General features: G+C 43.3%; 1 protein-coding gene and 1 non-coding gene across 2 annotated transcripts in view; one reads left to right on the forward strand and one right to left on the reverse strand.

Annotated features, from left to right (window-relative positions):
• The first annotated feature begins 12,201 nt into the window (after positions 1-12,201).
• Positions 12,202-12,274, forward strand: TRNAK-UUU. The gene has a single exon. It is a non-coding gene; the product is annotated as a tRNA-Lys (tRNA).
• A 2,336-nt stretch (positions 12,275-14,610) lies between these two features.
• Positions 14,611-26,645, reverse strand: part of APCDD1 (APC down-regulated 1) — a 38,620-nt gene continuing 26,585 nt past the window's right edge. Inside the window, exons 4-5 of the mRNA XM_027824737.3 lie at positions 19,512-19,833; positions 14,611-17,809 (exon numbers count right to left, since the gene is read on the reverse strand). Of these exons, the coding sequence (XP_027680538.2) occupies positions 17,358-17,809; positions 19,512-19,833 (774 nt within the window). The 3' untranslated portion in view covers positions 14,611-17,357. The remainder of the gene's footprint in view (positions 17,810-19,511; positions 19,834-26,645) is intronic.

Genomic DNA, 26,645 nt, shown 5'->3' on the forward strand with positions numbered 1-26,645 from the left:
CAGTCTCTAAGATCCTTCAGAGTAGCAGCCATGTTAGTCTGCATCTGCAAAAAGAAAAGGGTATTTTCCACTGCATGCATCCGATAAAGTGAGCTGTAGCTCATGAAAGCTTATGCTCAAATAAATTTGTTAGTCTCTAAGGTGCCACAAGTCCTCCTTTTCTTTTTAAGATCCTTCAGTTACACTTCAGGCTCGGGCATGGTACTGAGACAGCACTAGTTACTTTGGATGACCTATCTATAGACAAAGGAATTAACATCCATACTTAACCTGCTGGACCTTTGTGGCATTTGGTACCATAGATCACCAAATATAAGTGTCCTGTCTTCAAGAAGCTGTATGGTTGAATGGAAACATCCTGAAATTGCTCGAGTCCCTCCTTTCAAATGGAATCTAGTGAATCATTGTGAACTACTGGTCCTCCATCTCCAAAGTGCTTGCCTATTGAGTCCCACAAAGCAGTTCTCTCCTCATCTTATTCAACATCTGTGTGAAGGCACTGGGAGAGCTGGTGAGACAACAGGCTGATATGTCGATAGTACACAGGTGACATCCTGCTCTACACCACTTTTCAGTTAAACATAAACAGCACCATTTCTCAGCTTTTTAAATGCTTTGCTGAATTCTTATCACCTGGATGAAAAGCAGCTGGCTAAAGGTGAATCCATGCAAGACTGAGGTGCTGCCAATGGTATTTCTCTCATAATATCGTCCATGACCAAGGGCATTTGCCCTTATATTGGAAGACCTGTGGTCCACAGTGCTACTGGATGTCTAAATAGCCACTTCCATCTATGGCAAAAGATTTTATCTCATTCTGTCTGAGACAGACCTAGCCATTGTGTTCTGCATTCATGTCCTCCTGGCTTATCTGTTGCAATTCATATCTAGGAAGGAAGCCACGTGCTCTCATAGCTACAACTACGCCTAGTACAAAACACAGCAGCCCATTTAGCAAGGACACTGAACAAATCACTCCATACTTTGCTTTGTGAACTGGTTCCCATTGAACAGAGGGCAAGGTCTGTCCCAGTGTTCATATCTCTTCATGGGGTTGGTCCCAGGTTCTTGAGAGAAACCACCTCTCCCTCTTTGACTGACTTGCCATGACAGCTATGTTCTCCTAGTATAGGTATAATTAAGCTATTGACCAATACAGAAAGGCTGAGTGCAGGTGACCAAACTTCCACAGTTCTGGAGTCCTGAAAGAAATAAGTATGACATGAAAGTATGACCATGAAATTAACCACACAAGTAAATGCAAAACTTTTTTTTTTTATTTTTTTCCTTCAAATGAGTTCTTTGCACATACACACAACCAACTAATGTAACCACACTATAATCAAGCTATTTCTTACATGAGGTGAGGAAATAAAATGTTCTATTTTTAAATACTTGAAAGTTGTTCATGTTTTGAGGTCTATATAAGAAGTACATAGGTAGAGGCAGTGGATGGGTTGTCTTTGTAAACATGTCTCAAGTGTAGATTTCGTCAGAAAAGTGACTATGTGAAAATGACATCTTGCACAAGGAACAGTTCTTAGTCTATTGATTCTTATGTGGTACCTTTGGCAACACAGGGCTTGTCTATGCTGCCCTGTGGTTCGGACTATGGGGCTGTGAATGGCAGTACACACCAAAGTGCTGAGCTTTTAACTCCCGTGTGGAAACTGCAGGCATCAACTAAAGGGTTCATAGTTCACGTTAACTTAGTCCTCTTCAAACAGGACTACATTAATGAAAACTAGGAACCTTTTAATTTGTGTGTGCAACATCCACACGGAAGCATTACACCCCAGCATTGTAGTCCATACGGCTATTCATGCTCCTATAGTCTGAATTTCAGGGTAGCGTTACACATAGCCTATTTTTCTTCTGTACAGCTAAATGTGAACTGGATTCTGTTGCTTAGCGTGCATTAACAGAATTTTGTTACAATCAGCTATCCTTGTTGCAAACCTACTGAAAACAGTTGATTTGCACATGTAAGTACTACTTTTCCCCTCAGTAGTATAGGTCTTTTTTTGTTTTAGCTGATGGTCATGCACGAGAAAGAACCACTCTTGGATCTTCGATTCTAGGCTGTATTTGCAGAAAATGACAAATTAAGAAAAAAAAAAGTTATTTCCATTCTTAGCACATTAATTTGGAAATCAGTTTGGGAGCCACCAAAGCTATGTTTAGTCACTTTTTCAGAATAGAATGGCACTTGTGGTTAATGGTCATTGCTGAATGAGAGGCACTTCCATGGTAATTAGGAAATGAGACCACTTGCTGTATGACAGGATGCATCCCTGCACTGGTCATAAATTTCAGGTTTTGAGTCTGAGTGAGGTGCACGAGTTCTGAAGTAATACGGTTCTCACAAATCATACTTTCAGCACTATACTCATTTTCTCTTGTTTGCCTCAGACACTGAATTACTTCTACATACAGATTTTTGCAGTGATTGCTACATACTCTTAGACTAATAACAGCAGTACCACCTCTTGTGATTTTTTTTTGAAAGTTTTGAGTTTTAAGAAAAACAAATCTTCAGATACAAGTCATTTGAGTGTGACAATTTCCGTTTGCATTTTAAAAAAGTTTCTAGCCTTCATAGTTGCCAAGAAAAACATGTATGTTACCCCCAAAGGCTCAAAAAATAGAGGGCAAATAACCATCCCTCCACATGTTTTGACATACAAATTGAGTGGTTTTTTTTGTAAATCATGAATTTTTAGGGCCTGACTCCAGATTTTTGAAATCTGGGGGTTGGTAATGCTGTATTAGTGCAATTAAATGCTCGCTAATGAATTACAGAACAGAGGCCTGGGCAATTGTCAAAGTGAGTTCTGTTCTCCTTCCCCCACCCTCTCCCTGTTGTTACCATGTTTTCTGAACATTTTCACACCAGCACCAGCTCCACTGATGTTAGCAAGGGTGAGCATTCTTACCACGAAAACGTCTATGTATAAATTAGGCAGCAAGGTCGTTCAAACATGTGAATGGGATACTGTCAACCTGATTAGCTCCTCTCCCATATCTCCTTTTCCTGGCATCATAACTTTAAATGGGGATCAGTGCTTCCAATGTATTTTTAAAATATCTCCAAACTATAGCCAGTGTCATCTATGTATGTGAAACATGTTCAGGCTGATTGCTGCTGCTGATCTCCAAGCCCAGTCTGCTTTCTGGGTAGATAACATCTAGCTCTCATATAGTGCATCTCAGTGGTAGATCTCAAAAGTGCTTTACAAATACGTTCAGTGTAATTATCCCCGTTTTACAGATGGGGAAACTGAGACACCTAGGTGAAGTGGTTTGCCTAAAATTACCCAGCAGGCCAGGGGCAAAGCCAGAAATGAATCCAGGTCTCCTGAGTGCTCAGTCCACTGTGCCACATGGCCTCCTCTTCAGACCTCTTTGGGTTCCTGGAGACACTGCTCTATTGGGTCTCCAAGATGCTGCTGTATGTAATTGGGGAAACCTATCTGGTGGGCGCCATGCGAACCTTCTTGAAGAGGAGTGGGCTGATACCTTCTTGTTCCTGAAGTCATGAGGTGAGTGGGTGGAATGGGGATTTGAGGAAGTTTGGGGCTGGTGAGTTGCTTTTATTGTAGAGTGGCTCATCACATCAGTAGATAGGCATACTGTACAGTGGTGATACCACCAAAAGTAGTTGCTAAAGGTCCCAGTACCCTGGTGATGGTGGTAGTATTAGGGCATAATGCTGATCTGGTGTGGGAGAAAGCTTTTGGTGGTGCTGATGGTGTTTTGCATCTGTCTGCTCTACAAAGTAAGGACAGGAAAGATAAGTAGGTTCTGTTCAAAGTCATGTGGGCAAACAGCATAGCTACTGTACTAGTAGTATCGGGAAGTGGGGAATATTTTTTCAATTGTCATTTTTGTAGTTCAAGTAAAGTTAATATAAAATAAAGCTGTATGCATTACAGACGTATTTTCTGAAGACATGAGGGCAGTCCTGCATCAAGCACTTCCTGTAAGGTCTGGAAGAGATTGAATATATAGATTTCCAGGGCAGTTCATGACAATGACTGAAAGGATGTTGAATTCTGCAGTTAAAGTACTTGAGGAACATAAGGCTCTTAGGAAGGTTAATACAACTCATTTTTTAATTTGTAATAAATGGGCAACTTTAAAAATTCATAAACCCATTGCTTTTATCAATGGTTCCCAAGTGGTGGTGGGAGCTGGAAGTGGCTGGCATTTCAACTGGTTTAACATATATCAGAGGAAGAATCTGTTACCACATTGAGTACAATAAGATAGGGGGTGTGCTAGGGCTCAGAGTCTGGGGAGCACTGGCTGGAATAATTCCTTTACAGTACCTTAATGCACTGTATTTACTAGGGAGTTTAGGGAGCCAAAGTGTGAGACTAATGGTAGTCTCCTTTTTAAAAAAACAAAACCTGTCATCAAACATCAAAACTCAGCCAAACATCAAAATATGCCCAACACGTAACCTGAAATACCTACTAGAAGGTGACTGGGCTAATGAAGAGAAAGGGAGCCTTCGCCGGGAGTAGCAGATCAGACAATAGCACGTTTTGCTGAGGATGAACAAAACTAATGTGTAGGTGAGCAGATTGTCATTATTTAAAATCAAGGCATCCGTCACATGGCCCAGGGAGGGGGTAGGAGGCGGAGGTGACGCCTAACCTGAGATTTCAGAGGAGGTTTGGAAAGCTGGGGGGAGGGCAAGGCAGACGATTGATAGGAATAGAAATGTGGGGTTAGGGGTTTGGGAAGGACTGTGTGGGCAGGTTGCAGTAAGGGAGGCTGGGTAAGTGACACCATGGAAGAAACCTGTTCAGATTGGCTGCTGCTTCATCTAGTAGATGCAGATGTGAATTCCAATTAGGTGTGTGCGTGCCCAGACAGAGACTTTTGCCTAGCAGTACATGTAGAGGGGTGGCACTCATAGTTGGGGCCCCTCCCCTGGCTATATGAGGTGGCACCACCCAGAACCCCCTCAGTTCCTTCTCAGCGCCTGTGGCTGGAGTTGGAGCTCTGTGCGGTTGTCTCACAACCTTGCATTTTGTTTTAGCCTAATTTATTGGATTTAGTTTACAGTGAGTATTCCCCAGTGATGCCCTCACTGGAGTTGAAACACTCTCCTTTGTGTGGAGGGTCAATCCCCAACAGCAACCTTAACACACGGTCCTTGCTTTGTCTCAGCGAGGCCCACCTTAAAGAGCTCTATTTTATTTGTGAACCGTTTAAGAAGCGCACTCAGGTGGCACAGGATCTTTACCTCAAGCAGCACCTGCTTGAACAGGCAATATAGCCTGATTTGGGCTGAAGATCACCCTCTGGCTGGGAGGGCACTGCTGTCTCTCATGCTGAGGCAGGTGCCTCGCTGAAGAGATGGAGGAACTGTTCTCCCTCAGCACCGAGGAAGAGGTATCACCGGATCGATCGTGACCACTCCAGGTAATAGGGCGACTTGTCTGCCTCATCCAGGACCAGCATATGGGAAGGCGTGAGCACTTCTGAATACTGAATGGGAAGGGCAGAAACTCCGTACCATTGACTCCAGTACTGGCCTCCAGACATGAGTCTGGTACCGCCAAGGGAGATGCTGGTACTGACTGCATCTGTGTCATTGCCATACCAGGCAGCCACAGACCTCCTCTGCCTTTTGGTCCCGATCTCAGGCTTGGTCCAGGACTTTTCTAGGGCTCTGCCACCTATGGCCCCTTCACTGGAGTGAGCCACTGGATCTCCATGTCTCTCAGCACTGCATCTAGCTCCCTTGCCATGGTGGGGATGGAGCTGGTACCAGAATTGGTGCACGGGGACCTCTGCACTGGGGGACCCTCTTCAGCCCCACCACATTTGATGCCGCAAGTGTTTTGATTGTGGCTCTCACACCTTTTACATCAGTGCATTTGGGTGCTCCAGTATGGCAGTTTCCACTGGGACCAATTCTGCCTGTGGCACTGGCATGCTCAGTACCGATAGTACCGCCTTCATTGGGGGTGCCAATTCCTGCCTCATTCTAGGTGATGGATGAATTGGGCCACTTATTGGCTTCCTTGGACATTGCTCTTCCCATGTCACCAAGAACCCGGGGCTCTCATTCAGAGTTGTAATAGTCATCCTCCCACGCTACATCACCTGATGAACTCTGGAGGCTGCCAATGGACCAGTATGGCTCTCAGGGTTGGTGTGTGCCCCGTAGCCAGGATGGAGGACCCTGGCCTGGCCTCATGTGGGCCACCAACGACCAGCCCCTATCAATGGCCTTGGAGTCAGTGGGACACTCCTCGTTTGCAGAGATCTTACTCTTCATTCCGCTTGATGCCGAAGTCCCCCGCCAGATTGGTGGTTGTTTTGGCTCAACCATGAGCCCAGGCATAGATGGTTTTCCTCTCTGGGGAGCCAGTGGAGTCCTCCCTTCCGGGTATGACTTTCTGGGAGCAAGAGCTGGTTTTGGCTCATCTGAGAACTTTGTCCTCATTGCTGAACAATGCTTTGCGGCCTGGTTTGTTCTCCCCTTCTATTCTGGAAGACTTTAGGACATACCAGGACCTTTTACGCCACATAAGTTGCATAGCTGGGCATCCAGGTGTTGTTCCTCCAAGACAAAATGCACAAACTGGTGGACATTTATAGTCCATTGTCCCAAGAAGAGCAGCCCTCCTGATCAGTGATACGCTCCTTGAGCTGGTGAGTGCCCTGTGGCTTTGGTATCTCCAGTGGCAAAACAATTGGAAAAGTGCTACTTTGTTCCTATGCAGGGATTTGATGGGTTCTATTCCCACCTGGCCCTGAATTCCCTGGTTGTAACAGTGGTAAATGACAGGGCCTGACAGGGTAGATTCAAGTACCCCAGGGGATGGAGATTCCAAGTGGTTGGATTGTCTGGGCAGGAGGATCTATACCTCATCATCTTTACAGATGAGGATTGCAAATCAACAGGCTTTGCTGGCCAAGTAAGATTTCCTCAATTGGTCAGCCCTGGCTAAATTTGAGGACCAATTGCCCAAGGCCTCAAGTGAGGCATTCCGGGTGTTCGTTGCAGAAGGCTTCTTGGTGACCAAAACGTCCCTGCAGTCCATCCTTGGCGGACACCTTGGCTAGGATTATGGCCTCTGCAGTAACTACGAGGAGGTCTTCCTAGTTGCAAAACTCTGGTATCTCTCTGGATATCCAGAAGGCCATCCAAGACTTGCCCTTGGATGGCTGAGTCTTTCTGTCAGACAAGACTGATGACATTTTGCACTCTTTCAAGGATTCCGGTGCTATCCACGCAAAGACGCTGCTATGGGGCACAACAGCAGCAACAATATGACCTACAGCATTCCTTTGTGCAACCTTCCCCCCGCCCCCCCCCGCCACAATGGGACTGGCTTAGAAAGAGGGATAAATCCCATAAGAGGAAGTAGTTGGGCTTGGGCTTCGGGCAGTCCACGCACCCTCCCTTGGCGCAGGCCAAGTGCCCATTTTGACTCCTTTGATGTGAGTACTAGTCCAGTCATTATTCCATCCCCCTGTCCTTTTGGGGACAGGCTGGCTGGCTTTTACAATACATGGGACACTATTACCTCCCACAGCTGATTCCTAGACACTGTCAGATTGGCCTACACAATCCAGTTCTTCTTTGAGTGCTTGTTCTCATCAGTTCCAACCGGGTGTGCTCACGCTGCGTGGACGGTTGTGGGAAACTTTCCCCCTTAGCAGCTCCTGTTGGGTCAGCTGGGGAGTCCCCTGGAGTGGCGCCTTCATGGCGCTCAATCTGTGACACTGCTGACCCAACCCCCCTTCAGTTCCTTCTGAACTGTCCATGGTGGCTGTTGGAACTGAGTCTCGCTTGCCTCACAAGTGCTCCCTTAGCTTAGTTATCTAGTTCTCTCTTTGTTTCTTGTACAATAGTTGTTGTTAGTATAGTTAGCATCGAGGTTGGTGAGCGGGATCGTCCCTATCCCGTCGCCCCTCCTTGGGCTCCAGGGGATGCTGAGAGCCCAAGGCTTTAAGTCGTGCAGTGTATGCCACAAGCCCATGCCAAATAGCCACCCCCACAACTGTTGCCTGAGGTGTCTGGGGGAGGCACATCAGTCCAAGCGCTGCAAGATATGTAGGGTTTTGAAGCCCAGGACTAAAAAGGAGCGTGACTTCCATTTAAAACAGCTGCTCATGGAGGCCGCACTCTGTCCAGCAGCACCTAACTGCCAAGGCCCGGGTCCGAGCGCTTCAGTGCGGAGCGCTCCTGCATTGGGCCACAAATCAGTGCCGAGGAAGGACTCTAGCATGAGAGACCTTCAGCACCGGCAATCCCCGACACCACAACAAGGAGCAGCGGCCCAGCACCGCTCTACTTCTCCGGTGCCCCACAAGTGCAAAAAGGCTGATGGAGGGCACTCTCCTCAGAGCGCTGCGGGACTGCCAGGGGATGCTTCACTACACCAGAGGGAGGAGCTGGCTCCTAGGCAGCAAGTGTCCGTGCTGTCAATTCCGGCGCCCCAGAGGGCACCATCGAGTCTGGCTCACACTGACTGTCCGGCAGGGTAGTGCCAGGTGGAGGTGTTGGAGCCACCCTCCACCCCGGACACATTTGAGATGATAGCAGCTCAGCCCTCAGCCATTAGAGACAAGCCTCCGGCACTGTTGAGACTGGTACCGTCCAGAGGCAAGTCTGCCATGATGCGGCGCTCCCAGTTGCTGGATCGGCACCGCACCTGGCACTGCTTCAGGTCCCCATCACCGCACCACTATTCCCCGGCACCGGCTTCAGTGGAAACGCGCATGGCACTGGGGGCATGGTGATCTATCTCCCCGGCACTGAGGGTCAACACCATTCCATGACGCCATCACAGGACCAGCACCGGCATGTGGCACCAGAGTACAGGAGCCGTTCACCAGCGCCGGACCTATGGCACTGGTCTCTGTCACGAGACAGCCGGCACCTATTCTCGGTGAGGTCGTCATGGCACTGGCCCCTACCTCCACTACACGGCACCGAGCACCGGCACAGGGGTCTTCAGCACCACCGTGGTCATCACCCTCAGGATCCTCAGAGTCTGATGCAGACTCATACTATTCGAGGCACAGTTGGCATAAGTCCTGGTAGGGCTGAAGGGATGTGAAGGTGGCCTGGCAGCCACAGTGGCCATCTCCTGCACAATGGCCCTTTTGGAACCCCGAGCTTACTATCTGGCCCAGTGTACCCCTTCTAGGGCTTCTAGGTCTGTGACCTCGGGACGCCACCTTTCCCAGTCACCTAAAGATAGATCTGCCCCTTGGGGAGCAGAAGTTGCTCTCTCCAGATCGCCCCCCCAGACTACAGAGGTGTTGACAGAACCAGCCTGGGACCTACCGATCGCCCAGGAGACATCCGCCCTGCTGAGCCAGTAGAAGAGCCTAGCTCAGCACAGGAGCAACCCAGGCACGTAAAGGGCCATGAGGACCCTGTACCTCCACTTGCCACATAATCAACCTTGCCCAATGAGGTGGTGGCAGGAGCATCAGTTTCAGGACCCCCGGCCATTGACCACAGGACGTACCAAGACCTGCTCCACAGCATTGCCCGCAACATGGGCCTGCAGGCAGAGGAAGTGACTGAAACAGAGGACCCAGTGGTAAACATCCTTACGCCAGAAGGTCCGTCCTGGGTGGTGTTATCATTAATAAAGACCATACAAAATAATAATAAAAGCCAGGGGCAGATTCCAGCGTCCATTCCGCCCACTGCCAGGGACGTAGAGAGGAAGTACTTTGTCCCGTCTAAGGGAACCAAGTAGTCATTCTCTCACCCACACCCTTGCTCCCTGGCGGTCTCGGCAGTGAATGAAAAGGAGTGCCGGAGCAACAGGCACTAGCCCCCAAGGCTAAGAAGGCCAAACACATGGACCTCTTTGGCAGGCAAATCTATGCTGAAGGAGGCCTCCAGTTGAGGATAGCCAGCTGCGAGTTCATCATGGAACCAGTCCCAGTAAGTAGCCGTTTCCTCCTTTGCTCCACTTACCTCCTTGGGAAAGTTCAGCCAATATACTTACTGAGGGTTGAAGCAGCCAATAAAGTTTGGTTGCCTCATCCCTCAATATATGGATAGGTGCCAGAAATCCCCATCTTTCTCTCCTGTCCCTCTCCATTAGAGCGGACTTATATACTTGGCTGAGGTGTTGATCTGCTGCACTCCTGTGGTTCAGTTCAGCAAGAGTCTGTACATCCTGTGGGGGGGGGGAGGGGACTAAACTAAAAGCGGGAAGAACTGGGTTTAGCAAATCCAGTCATGGACAGGCCTGTAAACAAAAAGAATCCCAGAAAACTAGGATGTACGGTCACCCAACTCGCATGACTATCGCAGCCTAACCTCAGGCTTTTGATCTGACATTCGGCCCCTTGGCACTGCCTCCAAATTCTCAGCCCTTTCTGCTGGACCATAAACTGTGGCCCTCCTGCCCTTCTCCCGGTGCTCCAGCTTCACTTAAAGATTATTTTCCTGATTAAAATGATTTTTCCCCTCCAAGGAAACCAGGTTCATTTAATTTGGAATTACATTGGAAAAGAGTGTCAATGTACTCGTTAAAATATCCCTAATTGTTTCATATCAAAGGCACCAGAATGGAAAGCTGGCCTGTTCTCAAATGCCTTTTCACAACTTGGAACATAGCCGTTTCCATGCAGTTAAGCTGGAACCAGTAAAGTCATAGGGAAGAAATGTTGCAACTCCAGGAAATATCAACCTAGGTACAGTCCTACTTGCTCCCCTCACCCCTTGACTGCTCCATTGCAGTGCGTCACAAATATTAGCAAATTTATACTTGTTATCCTTATGACAAAGATATACTTACTGAGGGTTGAAGCAGCCAATAAAGTTTGGTTGCCTCATCCCTCAATATATGGATAGGTGCCAGAAATCCCCATATTTCTCTCCTGTCCCTCTCCATTAGAGCGGACTTATGTCTTATGTACTGTTTGTATGTCTGGGCATACATGTATTTTTACGTATCTATATAACTGTGGAGCCATGTGATAAATAGAGGAGCTGTGAGTACCGCACTGTTCTGAATTTTATCACACACATCTGATTGCTTCAGTTTTCCTCTGTTCATCTTCTGCCAGAACTGCTGACATTTCAGACTTCTGAGCTGCTTCAGGGTCACTCATGTTTTTGGAGCAACCTGCCAGAGAAATGTTTCCTTCTTTCTCACCAAAAGTGGAATTACCTTTCCTGAAATGTCACTTCCCTAAGAGCCTATTCAGTTGTGGAAAGGTTTCAGGTCCAATAGTTTGACCCTGCAGAGATAGGAATAGGAGCCTTAGGGCTCTAGAAAAAGAACATCCGTAGCATTCCAATGTGGGACATGGCATCTGCTTTTACCTGAGAGATCAGACCTTAAAGCCAAGGTAGTTTAGGTACAGAAAATCTAATCAGATGTTATTCATAGCTCGCTCTGAGGCATATGTTTGGATTCATGGCAATTAAGGCACGTGGTTTTATAGTCAGAATGAGACAACAAAATGGTCCTAATAATTTTTTTCTTAAGTAATTGTAAAATAGTTTTCCTGTAACGTGTGGTATATGCAGACTATATGATGGTCTGATGTAAAAATACTGGCATTGGCTTGGTGTATTACGGTATTAATTGGTCCTCATTTGGGATCACTCGCATAACTTGTGGCTTCAGCATTCATGAGTAACGTTGTCATGCCTAATATATGCTGATAAAGCCTTTATACTATGCCATGGCGTGTGTGTGGGGTGTGTACATATACCCTTTTTAATGAAATATTGATGTATAGTATATGTGCAGCATTTGACAAGGTAACACCAAAGCGACCAATTTCACGGCTTTTAAAACCCCATAGAAATGGCTGATAAGCTTACAGTCTATGCAGACAAGCCAAGTTTTTCAGTACTTTGGAGAGGGAGTTGGAGAAGGGATTCCTTGTAGGTATTTTATATACATTCGATTTAAGTGACTTGCCTAGCTTCACATAGGAACTCCATGGTAGAGGCAGGGTTAGAATTCAGTTCTCCAGGGTAGAATTCAACTGCCTTAACCATGAGACCATCCTTTCCCTTCTTAAAGTTCCCTGCCTCATACACATCCTTCAGTTTCTGCAAGAAATGAATCGGGGTCCTAGAGACTGTCATCTTCACTCTAAAATCCTGATTCATCCCCAGAGCATGCGCCATCATGTGCACTGAATGACACAGGGGTACTGTGGCGAAAAAATAGTATGTGATGAGCCTGGCTAGCTCAGTTGGTAGAACAGCAGACTTTTAATCTGAGGGTCCAGGGTTCAAGTCCCTGGTCAGGCATGCAGAACTTCTCCCCATGTGGCATCCTCCAAGATCTTCAGAAGGCATGTCCTGCTTCATGTTACTCCTTTCTTTAGGGGGGAGGGGTAGCTCGGTGGTTTGAGCATTGGCCTGCTAAACGCAGGATTGTAAATTCAATCCTTGAGGGGGCCATTTAGGGATCTGGGGCAAAAATGGGGATTGGTCCTGCTTGGAGCAGGGGGTTGGACTAGATGACCTCCTGAGGTCCCTACCAACCCTGATTCTATGATTGCATAATTAAAGACTGCATCATCATGCACGCACACAAAGCCTCCAAATTGAGGATATGCAAGCTTTTCACATAATTAATGGATCATCTTTAAATCTGTAGCTAGATATTTAGCACCTATTTAATTATTTTTAAAAATAAATGTTTGCTTAATACGAAGAGAATAACAATGAGCTCTGGTGTTTCTCTGTGTAGCGTGGAGGAATGTTGAGGAAGGTAGGGGGGTCACAGTCGGGCCTGGCCAGACCCCACGAGGAGGCAGGGAGGGAGCACCATTCAGCTTTACTTTGCCCCCCACTCTGCTCTAGCCCTGCCCCCAGCCACATCTCTGGCCCTTGTTCCGCTCCCGTCCCAGGCCTGTCCCTGCGTCTGATTGCAGATCAGCTGCTGGCCCCTGCTCTTGGCCACTGGCCCCTGGCCCCCTCTCAGCGGCCGGCACCCGGCTTCCAGTCACAGCCCCTAGCCTAGCTGCAACTCTGCTCCTGGCCAGGAGGGAGAGGGGGGCACAGATACATTCTATTACTGGTAAGAGGGGGACACAAGAAGAAAAGTTAGGGGACCACTGGTGTAATGTGTGGTGGTAGGACTTAATTAGTGAATTAATATAAGGCAAGCTGTTACCACTAGATGGCAATATTTTCTTATGCCTATCCACTATTTTGTTTGAGAGAGCTTAATTTCTTCCAGTGAGTTCTAAATTACCTAATGAACTGCTTAAAGATTCTAGTATGAAGATGTCACAAGATCAATTGATTAAGTCTTTAAGATAACTTTAAACTCACAATACATGTGATAAAACTTTGGGGTCTGTATTTCATTTTGAAGCAAAATATTTGGTATGTGGAGTTTCATGGATCAGAGGTATTATGGTGGCTTATTAACACATTTACTTACTGGAAGATATGACTGAATCTAGAAATATATATTATTATGCAGTTAATCAAATTTATGCAAATTTACTGTTTTATTGTTTGCCTCCTATAGTCTCCAAAATATTAGTGCTTGTGGTTGAGAGGGAAAAAAAAAATTATTTGGGAATATGGTTAGGATTTAGAGAAATCAGTGAAATGTCTAGAGACATTTAATATATCCATTTTATTCTCTTTCTGGAATTTGTCTAACCTGTGATATATATGGCCTAATGCCATACCCCTTATATAGACAAATCTATTGAATTCCATTCAGTTTGCTTATATAGATTATCTCAAAGTGTAAATTTGTGCTGCCATTACTTAGCAAACCCTTCAAGATGAAAGCCTTTAATGTATTGAATGAAGAAACAATTATCCTGTGCAGTTTTTGCTCTCATTTTTCAGTAGAATTTCTTTTAAATAGCAAAGACTTGACTAGAGCTGGGAAAAGTTTTTCCACACACTCTTTTTTGGGGGGGGGGGAGGCGAGGCGAAGGGGGATGCAGATTCAGCGACACCAAAATGTTGCAGAAATTGGTCTTGATTTTGCTCACTTGTTTCAACTGGAAAAACATTCTGAAAAAAGCTAAATGTTTTCTTTCAGCATTTTTGCAATGTTTCATTTTTTGTGTTTGAAAGGACTTTTCATTTCAAAACTTGCTTTGATAAAAAAAATTAAAAACATTTAAAAGTTGTCGAAATCGAAAGAGCACATTTTGTTTGATCCAAAATGAATTTTTCTACCTTTTAATTTGCCAAAAAAATTTGACTTCATAAATAGAGCTCATTTATGAAAATATTTTGTTTCTGTTGAAACCTCACACCCTTTGTTCTGACTGGATGACTGTACAGTCCTCTTAGGCCAACAGTATCATTCCTTGTTGTGTGCTTTCAGCGCATATTTCAGTCCATTTTATCAAAAGAACCTGAAGAGTTTTAGTTTAAAACTTACATAATGATACCTGTGTTCATTCATCAGAGCTCTTTCTAACCTCAGCTGAGGTGATCTGAAGCAAAATACTCTTTATTAGATAATAAAATCTGTTTTCTGCAGCTAAATCATTAGATAAAGGGGTTCAATCTAGCTTGGGTGTAATTTACCAAGAGGCTTTTTATTCTTTACAGGTGGAAAGGAGACAAAACACAACCATTACAGATAAGATACTGAGGAATTCTTAGTTCTTCACTGAGTCTTTTATTTCAATCAGTATTTTAACAAGTGCTCAAAGTTCCCTGGCAGTTTAATCTGGAATACTAAATTGGGAAGCAAAATATTTTCTATAACTTTACAAAAATAAAATTATAGTTTTTTTAAAAATCCTGGGCTTAAAGCTAATGCACTCCACCATTGACAAGGATGACTTTACATCTCAAAATATGGACTCCTGTCATGTTCTGACCTACGACAGCAGGCACAATGTGTAAACTGTAGTAAAACACACAAGGAGTCTTCTGATCACTTTTTTTGTCTTTGTTCCCTTTTGTGCTTTGAGAGAAGTTAGTTTTTAAAAAAATATGTGTAAAAATGACTTGCACAACAGCTTCTTTCTCTCGTTGGTTATATTCTGGGTTTTTTATTTTGGGTGCAATAACTTCTTCTGGGCCGGAATGTAACAATGTTGCTACAGAACTCCAGTGTCAAGTTGCACGGCTGCGAAAAAAACCTTGTTTTATCCTTTCACTTTTTAAAAGTATTTGAACCTATATGATATACATTACTCCATTCACAGGTCCTCCATTACTGAGTCTTTACACCTTAGGCTGACAGGCTATGGAGCCACGTCACACAAACTATAGATTGGAACTTATTTGTATTGTGCCATAGGTGTACATGGTGCTATACAACTTAAATGAGTGTGATGAAATTAAAGGATCAATAACTTGTGCAATTCTCAGCTATCTCATTTGCATATGTGACCTAACTGCATACATCTTGTAGAGAATAGAGATGGCATATTTTACTTGTAATTTTGAAGATTTGTTCCTATCTCAGCCATATAATATTGAAGACAAGCTAATGGGTAACTAATAATAACCATATTTAAAACAATATACATTGTGTATGGACACAGGGAGGCATTTCTTTTTTTCATTTGAAAGGAAAAAAAAAAAAACCACAGCCGATGAGGAATATGCAAAGGACCTTGTTCATAACTATATACCTGGACATTATGTTTCACAGGCAATATTAGAAGTGAACTGGAAAAGTCCCAGATTGAATTCCTATACTAATGCAATATAAAAATGTTCATCTAGTGATTCCTTTTTTAACCATGTCTATGGCAGTGAAAATATGAATTGTGCATAGATGTGAATTAAACTTTTGTCACATCAGCAAGTGGTCTAATTAAGAAAACTATGCAAAGCCAACTCAAAGTCTGCCATTATTACTATTATTTAATTTAACCACTTTGGTTTCTATTAGATAGTCACATGGAAAGAAGGACCAGATCACCTAATGAGTCTTTCCCACAAAGTTTGTCTTTAAGTGCTGAGACCATGCCTGGAAAACTCAGGTGAAGAGGGGGCAATTCTACAGAAAACATTCTGGGGCCTGTGAAATAGGAGTCAATGGGGGAGTCTGAGCATAACCAATCACTGAAATAGGGTTTCCCTCCCTGCTGATACTAGACTCAACTGAATTAGTTCCTCATTTTAAACAGATGCCCTTCACATGATGTTGTGGAGGGGAGCTCTCCCCTGAGTGTGCCCCCTCTCTTCCCAGCCACATCCTCCCAACCCTGTAGAGCCTCAAACTCAATGTGACCCTGTGTAGGGGCTTGTGTACTGAAAGGAAGGGTGGGAGTGCTCTGTATTTGTGAAACCCCATTCCCTCTGGTGAAATTTGCTCCATCTTTTCAAATTTTCTGCTGTTTCTCTGCTCTCTAAGTTGAAAGGAGGCTGACATGATTTGGCCCATGGGGGGTATGTTTGCTGCTAGAATCCTTTCTTTACTTCCAGCTACTTCCACTTTACAATTCTTAATCTACTTTAGCAGACGGGTGTTTTTATTTTATGATTTGTGTTATGGTCCCAGCCCCTTCATTATTTTGTCTACCCCTAATCAAATGAAATTTGAGGCAGGAACATTGCATAGAAAGGATATAAGGGGTAGTGAGTACAACAACATGGAGCAATCCACTAATACTTCTGCAACTTACATATACGATGCATATCTGCTGAAAAAATGTTTTCTCTATCTGATTTCGTAATTAGTTAGTAAATACAATGGGAGGCATGAAGCAACTGCATACCTAATGTAACTGAATGAGAAAAATACTTACATCCCACTAAACCTTTGGTTGTTTTTACAAGTTAAACAACGATATGTAAAAATAGCTTAAATTACTTTGGATGTTACTTAGGAGAATTTTCCATTTAACTTCTGACAGGAGGATAGTTTTATATATTTTTTTTTCTTTTGTGTAAAACCTGTAAGATAGATCCTTGTAGGGTTTCTTTATATATACATATCTACAGCAGAGTCCTAAAGAATAAGACTAAAGCCATTATCACAGTATTAACACAATACTATACAGAGTGATTCCTGATAGTTAAATTCTGATGAGAAACTGAGTACTAGGGGGAAATGAACCACAACAGCAAAATGGCAGAGCCAACCGAAGCAGGAGCTTTAGGTTCACCATAGTAGTTAAAAAGCCAAGTACGTCTGCAGTCGTAAAGTGCAATTACTGTTGTGCAGTCATGTCAGGCCAGGGATCAGACTGGACGAAGTTCAAAGCAAAAACATCAAACGAGTGCCGTTCAGGATTCAAGGAGGGGAAAAAAAATAAGGAAAAGAACAACAGTTCTCAGGCATTCCAGTGCATCAAGAAAATAAATGTCCTTTTCTTTCTGAAAAGAAAAACCCTCAGTCATATGGAACCCTAGTTTTATAGTCATGAAAAATAGTTTTTTCCTTTCAACTGAGAATGTTCCAATGTGACACAGTACAAATAAACAACATCAGGGTAAGGACAAATACACTGGAGTCCTTTTTTGGTGCCTCACTGCTATAGCGGTCTATTTTGTTCTCCTCTGGTGACTCTTCCGGTCTCGGTGCTGATGAAGCACACTGAACTAATGGCATCTGATAAGAAGTGGCTCTCTTCTCTGGTCTGTCTGGACTGGACCCATCACTAGGTCTCTGGCCGTTATACAGTAAGTAGCTACCCCTGGCATCCTGCTCCATTTTGAAGATTTCATACTCTGTGTGTGGTAGGCGGATCCCCAAAGCAACACAGCCATTGGTATGAGTAACATCCTGTTGTACTCCAACTTGCCACGATCCCTCTGCTCCACACTCATTCCCATTGAAGACATTCAGTAGAGAGGCTGTAGCTATATCCATGGGGGTGACTTTCATGTGATTTACTGTAAAGGAAAAAGAGAAAGCTAAATATCTCTGAGGGACAAAGCAAAAGTCAAGGTGACAGTCTTATTATTAGCCCTGAATTCAGAGATGCAACAAAGGGCTTGATTCTCTCGATTGGTTGGTTTAGCTATAAAGACAGAGGAAGGAGGATACAATAAAACTTTACTCAGAATTTAATTAATATTAGTTCCACGGGCAACATGAGAATTTTTAAGATAGTCCACAAAGATAATGACCTAACAAATTCCAAATGGACACCTCAAACCTCAGAAAATGTAACAGTTTCACCATCTCTCATAGACTATCCATACCATCATAGGAATTACATCTTTAGGTCTGAATTATAGAGAGAGACCCTATCCCATCTCTTAAAAATAACCGCAGTTTATAATTTCAAACATAAGTCTTACAACTTTCTGCAATTCTAGCTATACTGACCAGATTTCAGTGGAGTTTGGCATGTAAGCGTTGATTTTCATCAGCTCAATTGCAACAGACCTGAAGAAAAGCTAAACTGAATGGGTTTAGGGGAACTTAAATGGAGTTTGCACTAGGGATGAATTTGGCCCAGTATGTTACATAAAAAGAGAACTGGGGTTTTCAGTGGATTAGCATTGACAAACTTCACCAAAAATAAAACAAAATCCTTCACAACCCTCCAGAAATGTAAATTCTGCTGTAGGATATTAGCAACGTATATGTGATTCCAGAATTTTTTTAAATCAGGACTTCTCAGAATTTTCATGTTGAGATTTTATAACCGTGTATGTGTTTGGGTGGTCTCACGATCCATATTATTTCCCAGGTGTTACACAAAGATCAACTGAAGAAAACTAACAGTTCATCCTCTTGGTTTTCTAGTGCTGGATTCTCATATGTTCAGCAGCAGGTTGAACAATACATTATAAATAAGCAGCATGGGTGAAATGCTGACCTTACTGAAGTTTTCACCCCACGTAATTATTTCCAGGTAACCAACCACAGCTCTGTGTTGCTATTGTGAGCAGAACCTCCGCCAGACTGGAGCAACCCTTAGGCTCCTTTGGAAATTCTGTCCTAATCTGTTAGTTCCTCCAGTCAGGCTCTTTCCTAAGTTGGAGACATAGGAGAGTCTAAAAGGGCATATGAGGCTTCTCAAATGTCATTTCAAGTTAGACCACAGGGGCCTGTGAATCTTGCCAGATCTCAAGCTAAGCAGAAAGGTATAGTCAGTGCTTGGTGATGATTCCATAGGTGACATTGTCAATGCTGAACCAATTTCCCAGGGTGATACCAAGGGGGGAGGGACTGTCTTTTGTCTTAAGATCCTAAAGCTACTGCTCTCTTGCTGTGAAAGATTCTACAGTATTCTTTATAAGAGGAGAGTGCTTTCACCACATTTATCTCACCAGTTGGATAACTGAATTCTGCCCATATGCTCCTGTAGTTTCAATAGATATTCTTCACTTAGTGACTGAAGCTGTTTTGTAGTTTTGCTGTGCATTTAAAAGTTACTACATTTTGCCTCAGAAGTTGCTGCATTTCTGTGTGTGTGTGTGAGAGAGACAGACGTGACCCCCTGCACAGTTTGCATATCAGTTTGGGAAGTTCTTGACACTATACAAATTTTGAATCATTATCACTGGCAACTTTCACCCAGCTATGAACAACCTATCTTCTTTCTCAGTAATGGAACAAAACTGCGCAATGTAGCGGTCATACCTTTAAACACAAACTCTGTTCCTCCCATCACTTTGGAAGAGTGCACTCCCCTGCTGTAGCGCCCTTTGGCATAGATGGTAAAGGTGGGGTGCTTACAGATGGGATCAGAGTAGTGGTAATAATGACCTTCCCAGGTGTTGTTGTTATCGTGGAAGATGAAGTGCCTGGTGAGAAAGAGGACTTCAGGACGCACCTCACAGCGCTGGCTCACCCATTCTCCATGCAATCCAATAGTCAAATCGGCCTTTGGAGGTAAGATTGGAGGATGATGCTCATCTGACCGGTAAATGATTCTACATGCTATACAGGTATGATCGTGATTCTGAAACAAAGTGGAGAAAAACCCTGTTAGACTTTCTCCTCAATGAAGACCATGATGTTTGTGTCATGTTGAAATCAACCTCACATCTAAGGATTTCAAATGTTTGCCTCATTTTACTGTAGATTCCGTACGTCAGAGTGATGTACCTGAAATATGGTGCACACAGCATATTTTGCAGCAGGGAGAGGGTTAAGATATTAATTTCTTCTCATGGGTTTACCTTGAACAAATATTTTATTTCAGGTATTTATTGTTTCCTTCATTTGGAAGGGAAAAAAACTTTGAATCTATAATGCTGGCAGAATGGCTAACTCATAAGTAGGTGCCTTAAAAACCTGCTCTTCATTTCATTAAAAAGAAATGTTCAACTCTGACTTTTTATTAATTACCTCTTTTTAATGATTAAGTTTGGATGCGGTGGATATGTACATACATCCTCCTAACTTTAATTTGGTTAGCAGTCTGGAAAATTAATATCCTGCTATTTAAACTTTAGGCTTTCGTGTAAAATATCAACGCAAAAATATTTCATTTCCGGGGTACCTGCGTGAAGGGACTCTGTCAATTCTCCTCTCAATGACATGCATGCAACTCCACTCACTTAAATGTAGTTGCATAGGTGTGTGTAAGCAAAGTTTGGCCCTAAACTTAAAAACAGAACATCAACTTTCTCCTGTGTGCTACTAATAAAACACCATTGATGATTAAACTGTGAGAATGTATTTTTCACAACTGATTTACTTCTTGTTTTTCACTCATTTTGGACAGTCAGTCTCTATGGACAGAAGTTCCATGCTTGCATAGTAAGAGTATAGCTGCAGAAATATACTACCAACCATGTGACCAGGATGGTGATGGTGACTGTGAAATGCTCAGGGAGATTAGAGAGGTTACAAAAACAGAAAACACAATAATACCCAGGGATTTCAACTATTCCCATATTGACTGGGTACATGTCACTTCAGCATCGGATGTAGAGAGAAAAATTTTAGACTCCATTAATGACTGTTTCTTGGAGCAGGTAGCCCTGGAACACTCAAGGGGAGAAGCAATTCTTGATTTAGTCCTAAGCAGAGCACAGGATCTGGTCCAAGAACTGAATATAGCTGAACCACTCGGTCAGAGCAATCATAATGTAATTAAATTTAACATCCTTGTAGGGGGAAAAATACCGAAGAAAAACACCACAGTAGCATTTAAGTACAAAAAGGGGAACTACACAAAAATGAGGACACTAGTTACACAGAAATTAAAAGGTACAGTGGCAAAAATGAAATGCCTGCAAGCTGCCTGGAAACTATTTAAAAACATCACAAATGAACATAGAAGCTCAAATGATATATATACACCCCAAATACAAAAAACTGCAAAAGGACCAGAAAATGCCACCAGAAAACAGGAGACTAAAAGAGGCAAAAAGGCATCCTTTAAAAATTGGAAATCAAATTCTGTTCATTCCCTCTGAAGCATCTGGCATTGGCCACTGTTAGAGGAGGGGATACTCCTAGATGGACCATTGGTCTGTTCCCATATGGCCATTCTTATGATCTTATGGCCTACTATGCAGTGTTGTCGTTGTCATGTTGGTCCCAGGCTATTAGAGAGACAAGGTGGGTGAGGTGACATCTATTATTGGATCACCTTCTGTTGGTGAGAGAGACAGGCTTCTGAGGTAACACAAAGCTCTTCTTAAGACGTTGGTCCAATAAAAGATATTACCTCACCCACCTTGTCTCCCTGATGGCCTAGTGTCACTTTCTGGTGCTCATATACTAGACAATGATGTGGTATGTGGGTCGCCATGTTTACATGTGTCTTCATTGTAATAAAAAAACAAAACAAAACCAAGAAAACATTTCTAATGGATATTTTAACTCCTACATTCTGGCCCAAGACTACCTGACATATTATCCTTTTTATAATACAAGCACCTAGTTCAGGATGGGCTATGTTTTAGTGCCATTAAAATCAGTGAGAGGTATACAACTGATTTCAATGGAAACACGCTTTGGCTTGTTTATCTAGCACAAATCTTGACATTGCAAGGTGTGAAGCACCTCCATTGACCCCCCCCACTGGAGATGAGGGCACTCAGCAGGATTCAGCCCTGATTGGACATGTGGGTTGTGATTCTGAGCTGTGGCCCCACCAGGAGCAGCACAGAACTCATTCGGGGGGAGGGGGGGGAAAGAGGGCTAAGGTGAGTTTAAGCCATTAGTGCCCTCCCAATCCTGGCCTGCTCCATGACTCCCAGTGTAATTTTGACAGCTTTGGGGGCCAGTGTAAGTTATGGCAGCTGCTCCAGCTGCCTAGGAGTTGCAGCGATCCCCAGAATCTCCATTGTGCTGTGGCCCCATCCCCTATGTGAGGACGTGTGAAGGCGGGGACTTGGGAGGGCAACCTTAGGCTGTCATCCTCAGTTCCAGTATTGGAGAATCCCCACCCCTTAAGCCAGCTCCCATGCTTTTAGAGCTTTTTTTGCACTGCTCTGGCCCTTTTACCTGACATGAAGGGGAGCTAGAGCTGGGTTGGTTTAGCATTATAAATATGCTGTCAGAGGCCTTCCACAGAAACTAAAATGAGTGTGTATGTATGTGGGGGGAGAGGGAGTCTCAGTTCTCTTTCTAATGGATAAGTGTTGACACAATGATCAAACGATTACACATCAGGTGCATTTTGGTATGAGATGCAGTTTGTTGGGTGTGCAGTAACTGAACTAACATGCTGAATGAACCTTCTCTCGATGTCCGGTTCAAGGTCCCTAGTAGGGAGGAATTCAATTTCCAAGGCTCCCAGTCCTTTAACATCGGAAATGAAAACTCTAAAGACTTTTATGTAGCTTCTAGCACTGTTTGTGACTTCACAAAGTTTTAGGGTTTTTTTTTTTTTTGGCAAGAGAGGGCAGTTTAGCTATTCTGCTTTCAAACTGCAGATTACTCAGCTGCAAGAGAAACTTTTTCTGCTTTTCTAAGCAAACTTTGAACCACAGTTTCTTGAAGGATAAAGTATTATGAAACAAATTCTTTTAGCTAACATGAATTGTCTATAAATAATTAAATTATGCAGAATAACTAGAGCGCTGTTAGATAAAAGAAAAATTTTCTGCTCTAGCACCTGTTGTGTATTTGCTACATACTGTTTGTTTACATATCATCTTTGGATCTGATGGTAGTACTTCTATAAAGGGCTGCTGAAATACAGAATGCGGTGGTTGGTACTTTACACTAGATTGAAAAAACTTCTATAGTTAGAAGGAAAGGTATAGAACACACAGTCTTGTGCCTTTCTCCCCTTTCATGGAACATACCCATATAAAAACAGAAAAATGCCACTGAGTAATTTCACTGATCCAGTGGAGCTACTAGAGATTTGCATGACTGTAACTGAGAACAGAACTTGGTCCTGAATATTTGGCTTACATGAACACTAAAAAAGCACCGATAATATGAGGATTGTGAAAGTGTGGCATTTTCTGAGGCTTGAGGGTTCTATTTGGAGTTTGTTGGTCCAATGGTTCAGTGGTTAGTCTAGAACTCAGGAGACCCAAGGCCAATTCCTGGCTGTGGCACAGGGTGCCTGTGTGATCTTGAGCTAAAACAAAAAACCAACCAGACTCCTCTGTTTCCCTATCTACAACTTGTGCATTCTCTGCCAAGCACAGATGAAGTGAGAGTAAATACATCAAAGACTCTGCGGTGCTCAGATTCTATGGTAATAGAGGCAATGGAAGGCATCTAAGATAGACTGGAAGTTAACTGGCTTTGTGTCATCCAGTCTAAGTTAAAAGAAATTGAAGGGCAGTGAGCAGATCTCCACCTCTCATTCAAAAACCTTGCTAGCAGTTTCAGCAGAGGAGCTCAGGACTGAACAGACATGAAGACTGAACTGCACTCTTCCCCACTCATGGCTGAGGCATATCGGCAAGGGAGAATGGGGGAAACTGCAGAGCAGCTACCCGAGATGTGCAGTGAGTCTCCAAGCTGTCAGTCCAACACCTTTCACAAGCACTCATTCACTTGATATTCATTTAAAAAAAGTATTAGCCCATGAGCAATTCTGAACCATAAATCTTCAGGACAAAACTTTCTGATTTACTTGAAGACAGATGAGTTTCATAACTCCCAAGCAAGCCTGGTAAGTTTTTTATGGTAGAACAGAAGAAGGAGGAAACAAGTTTCATCAGATTTTGTTTTAGGGTTTGTTCATGAGCAGGGCTATAATATAAAGTTTCTAACCTTTCTTTTTACTTATGCTGGCTGCCTTCTAGTGGGAGCTCTACTGAAGACACTGCTCCTTTATGATTCAGATTATTCCCTCCAATCCCATATAAACCCCTTTCAGATTCATTATAGCTTTGACTGAAAATTGTTTTAAGAGAGCTATGAACTTTGTAATAGCAAGTGTATGCTTATACATTGCTGCAAAATCCCTGAAAATGTAGCTTTTGTCCAATTAATGGAAGAAAGACATTTAGTTTTTGTTATAAAGTGAATGGATCTAATTATGGAGTAATTATTTTTGAGGGTGGCTTTTTCTTTTTTCAATGTTGCTTTCATTTGTGAGATCTTTCTTTTCTAGGCCAACTGCTTTTGGCTCTAAATCAGAGTGCTTAAAAATCACTCTTTCCATATGTCTTTAGCAATGGCAATAGGATCTAGTTTCTAAACACAGACATTTAAAGAAAACCTTAAACAGGCAAAAAGCATTCTCCAAGCACAACTAAAATAATTTCTAATAAAAAACTCATTTGAGCATAAAATAAGCTAAAATGCTTTAAAATGAACGGTGGATAAGATGGATAGCTCTTGCTTTACAAAAAAGTAAGGTTCTGTGTGTGAATAAGTATTTCTAACAATGGGATCTATCTAGAAGAAACAGCCTCTACCATAGCTGCTGCCAAATGAAAACTCTACAAGCTTCTCAAGCTATGGAGCTCTAGGGGCTTTTTCCTATTCTGCAGAGGGCTTGTCTTTTGCTAGTAGCTGCATAATGCTGACTCCGTGGTTACCTAAATCTTCTCTGTTCCTGGTGACTTTTCTGAGTCCGATTGTAAAGTCAGTCAGTCAGGCCACATAGACTAAGGCTGGTTCCCTAGCTGACAGCTCTGTTCAGGAGCTCAGGGACAAAAGAGGATCCTAGAGATTTGAAGATTACCACCACTACCACTCTTCATTATTCTCTGCTGCTGCTTCCACTGAAAGGTTGATCGGTAGCCCTTGCCTTCACTTGGGGGAAAACCCCATTGAAACAGCAGTAGGAGTGGGGTTCCTTGGACTTTTTCAAGTTCCCTTGTGATTCGGAATTCAGAAATAACCTTTCCCAGTATATTTTCTTTTTCTTACAAATCCTTTGGCTGCCAGGGACTTGTTATTCTCGGAGCTGGTCATGGTGGTTATGCCAGCGCCAGGGCTATAGACACTCCATCAGGGAGATGGCTGTTTTCTGCACCCCTGAGCGATGGTAAAATCTTAAAAATAAAGCCTAATGTTTTCTCCTTGGAGGGTATTTGCCTGGTCTGAACTGAACACCTTCACACTTCACTCCTACTTTGGAAAATTAAAAGCCCTTTAAGCCCTTTTCAGAAAAGCAGAAAATTTTCTTTAAAGTAGAGAGGCAGCTGGAATTCAAGTGGAATCCAACAGCCCTGCCCTACTTTTTATATCAATGAGATACATCCTGCAGATAAGTAGGTTATTACTGATGGTGTTTATTACAGTAGTGTCTAGTGACCAGCCAAGAACAATGACTTGATCCTGAGAACTACATGTCAGACAATGGTGATGGGGGTGCCATAAAAATGTAGTTATTTTTAGGTGCTCAACTAATGCGCTCTCTATTGTGTTGATCATAATGAGCCTATATCTTGAGATAGTATAGAGGGGACAGAACTAAAAACTTCAACTTTTAAAAAATAAACATTCCTTTTTCAAAACAAAGTTTTTCAGGGAAAATGGGAGCTTCTTTTGAAAAAAAATTAAGTGAAAAACAAACATTCAGTGTTTGTTTTTTCACTGAAAAATTAAAATATTTCCATTAAAAATTCAGGAAAAAACAAATTTTTTTGTTCCTTTTGAATATTTTGACAGCATATATTTACCATTTCCTGACCTGCTTTACTCATGCTCTTAATAGGAGTTTATACCGCTCAGGCAGGGGCACATTAAGATGGCAGAAGAATGGGTGGTGAGGATAATGGTGGCATGTAGCTCTCAAAGTCCCATCGTGGAGTTTGGAATCTAGCACTTTATTACAGGAGAGTCTGAATCAGGAGCAAGAGTGTGCGACTCCAGCTGTTTAGGGCTGACGCTAGCTAAGGCAAGGTGAGACAGATGGTAGGTCTACAATGCAATTAAAAACCTGTGGCTGGCCTGTGCCAGCTGACTCAGGCTGGCAGGGCTCAGGCTCAGGGGCTGTTTAATTGTGGTGTGGATGTTTGGGCTCAGGCTGGAACCCAGTCTCTAGGACCCTGAGTCACCTGGCACAGGCCAGCCACAGGTGTCTAACTGCAGTGTAGAGGTACCCTGAGAATATTGAGGCAGGGGGACCCACAGCTGTGAACACTAGTTTTCTGAGTAGCACTTTAGAGCTTGTCAATCCCTTAAATTTATACTATTCCTTAAACTACACTATAAATGAAAATAAAAACAGGAGCCTAGTGAAAAGACAGTCCATTTCCATTAACTTGGAAAGGGGTTTGGGAGGTCATTCCTCCCTTCACACATGCTAAAGCTGCGCGCAACTCCCCCGCCCTCTTTCTCTGGAGCCACAGAATGGTGAACGTGGTGAATGGTGAATCCTTTTTAAATGATAAG

Source organism: Chelonia mydas, chromosome 2, assembly GCF_015237465.2.
Source record: "Chelonia mydas isolate rCheMyd1 chromosome 2, rCheMyd1.pri.v2, whole genome shotgun sequence".
NCBI classification, from domain to species: domain Eukaryota; kingdom Metazoa; phylum Chordata; order Testudines; family Cheloniidae; genus Chelonia; species Chelonia mydas.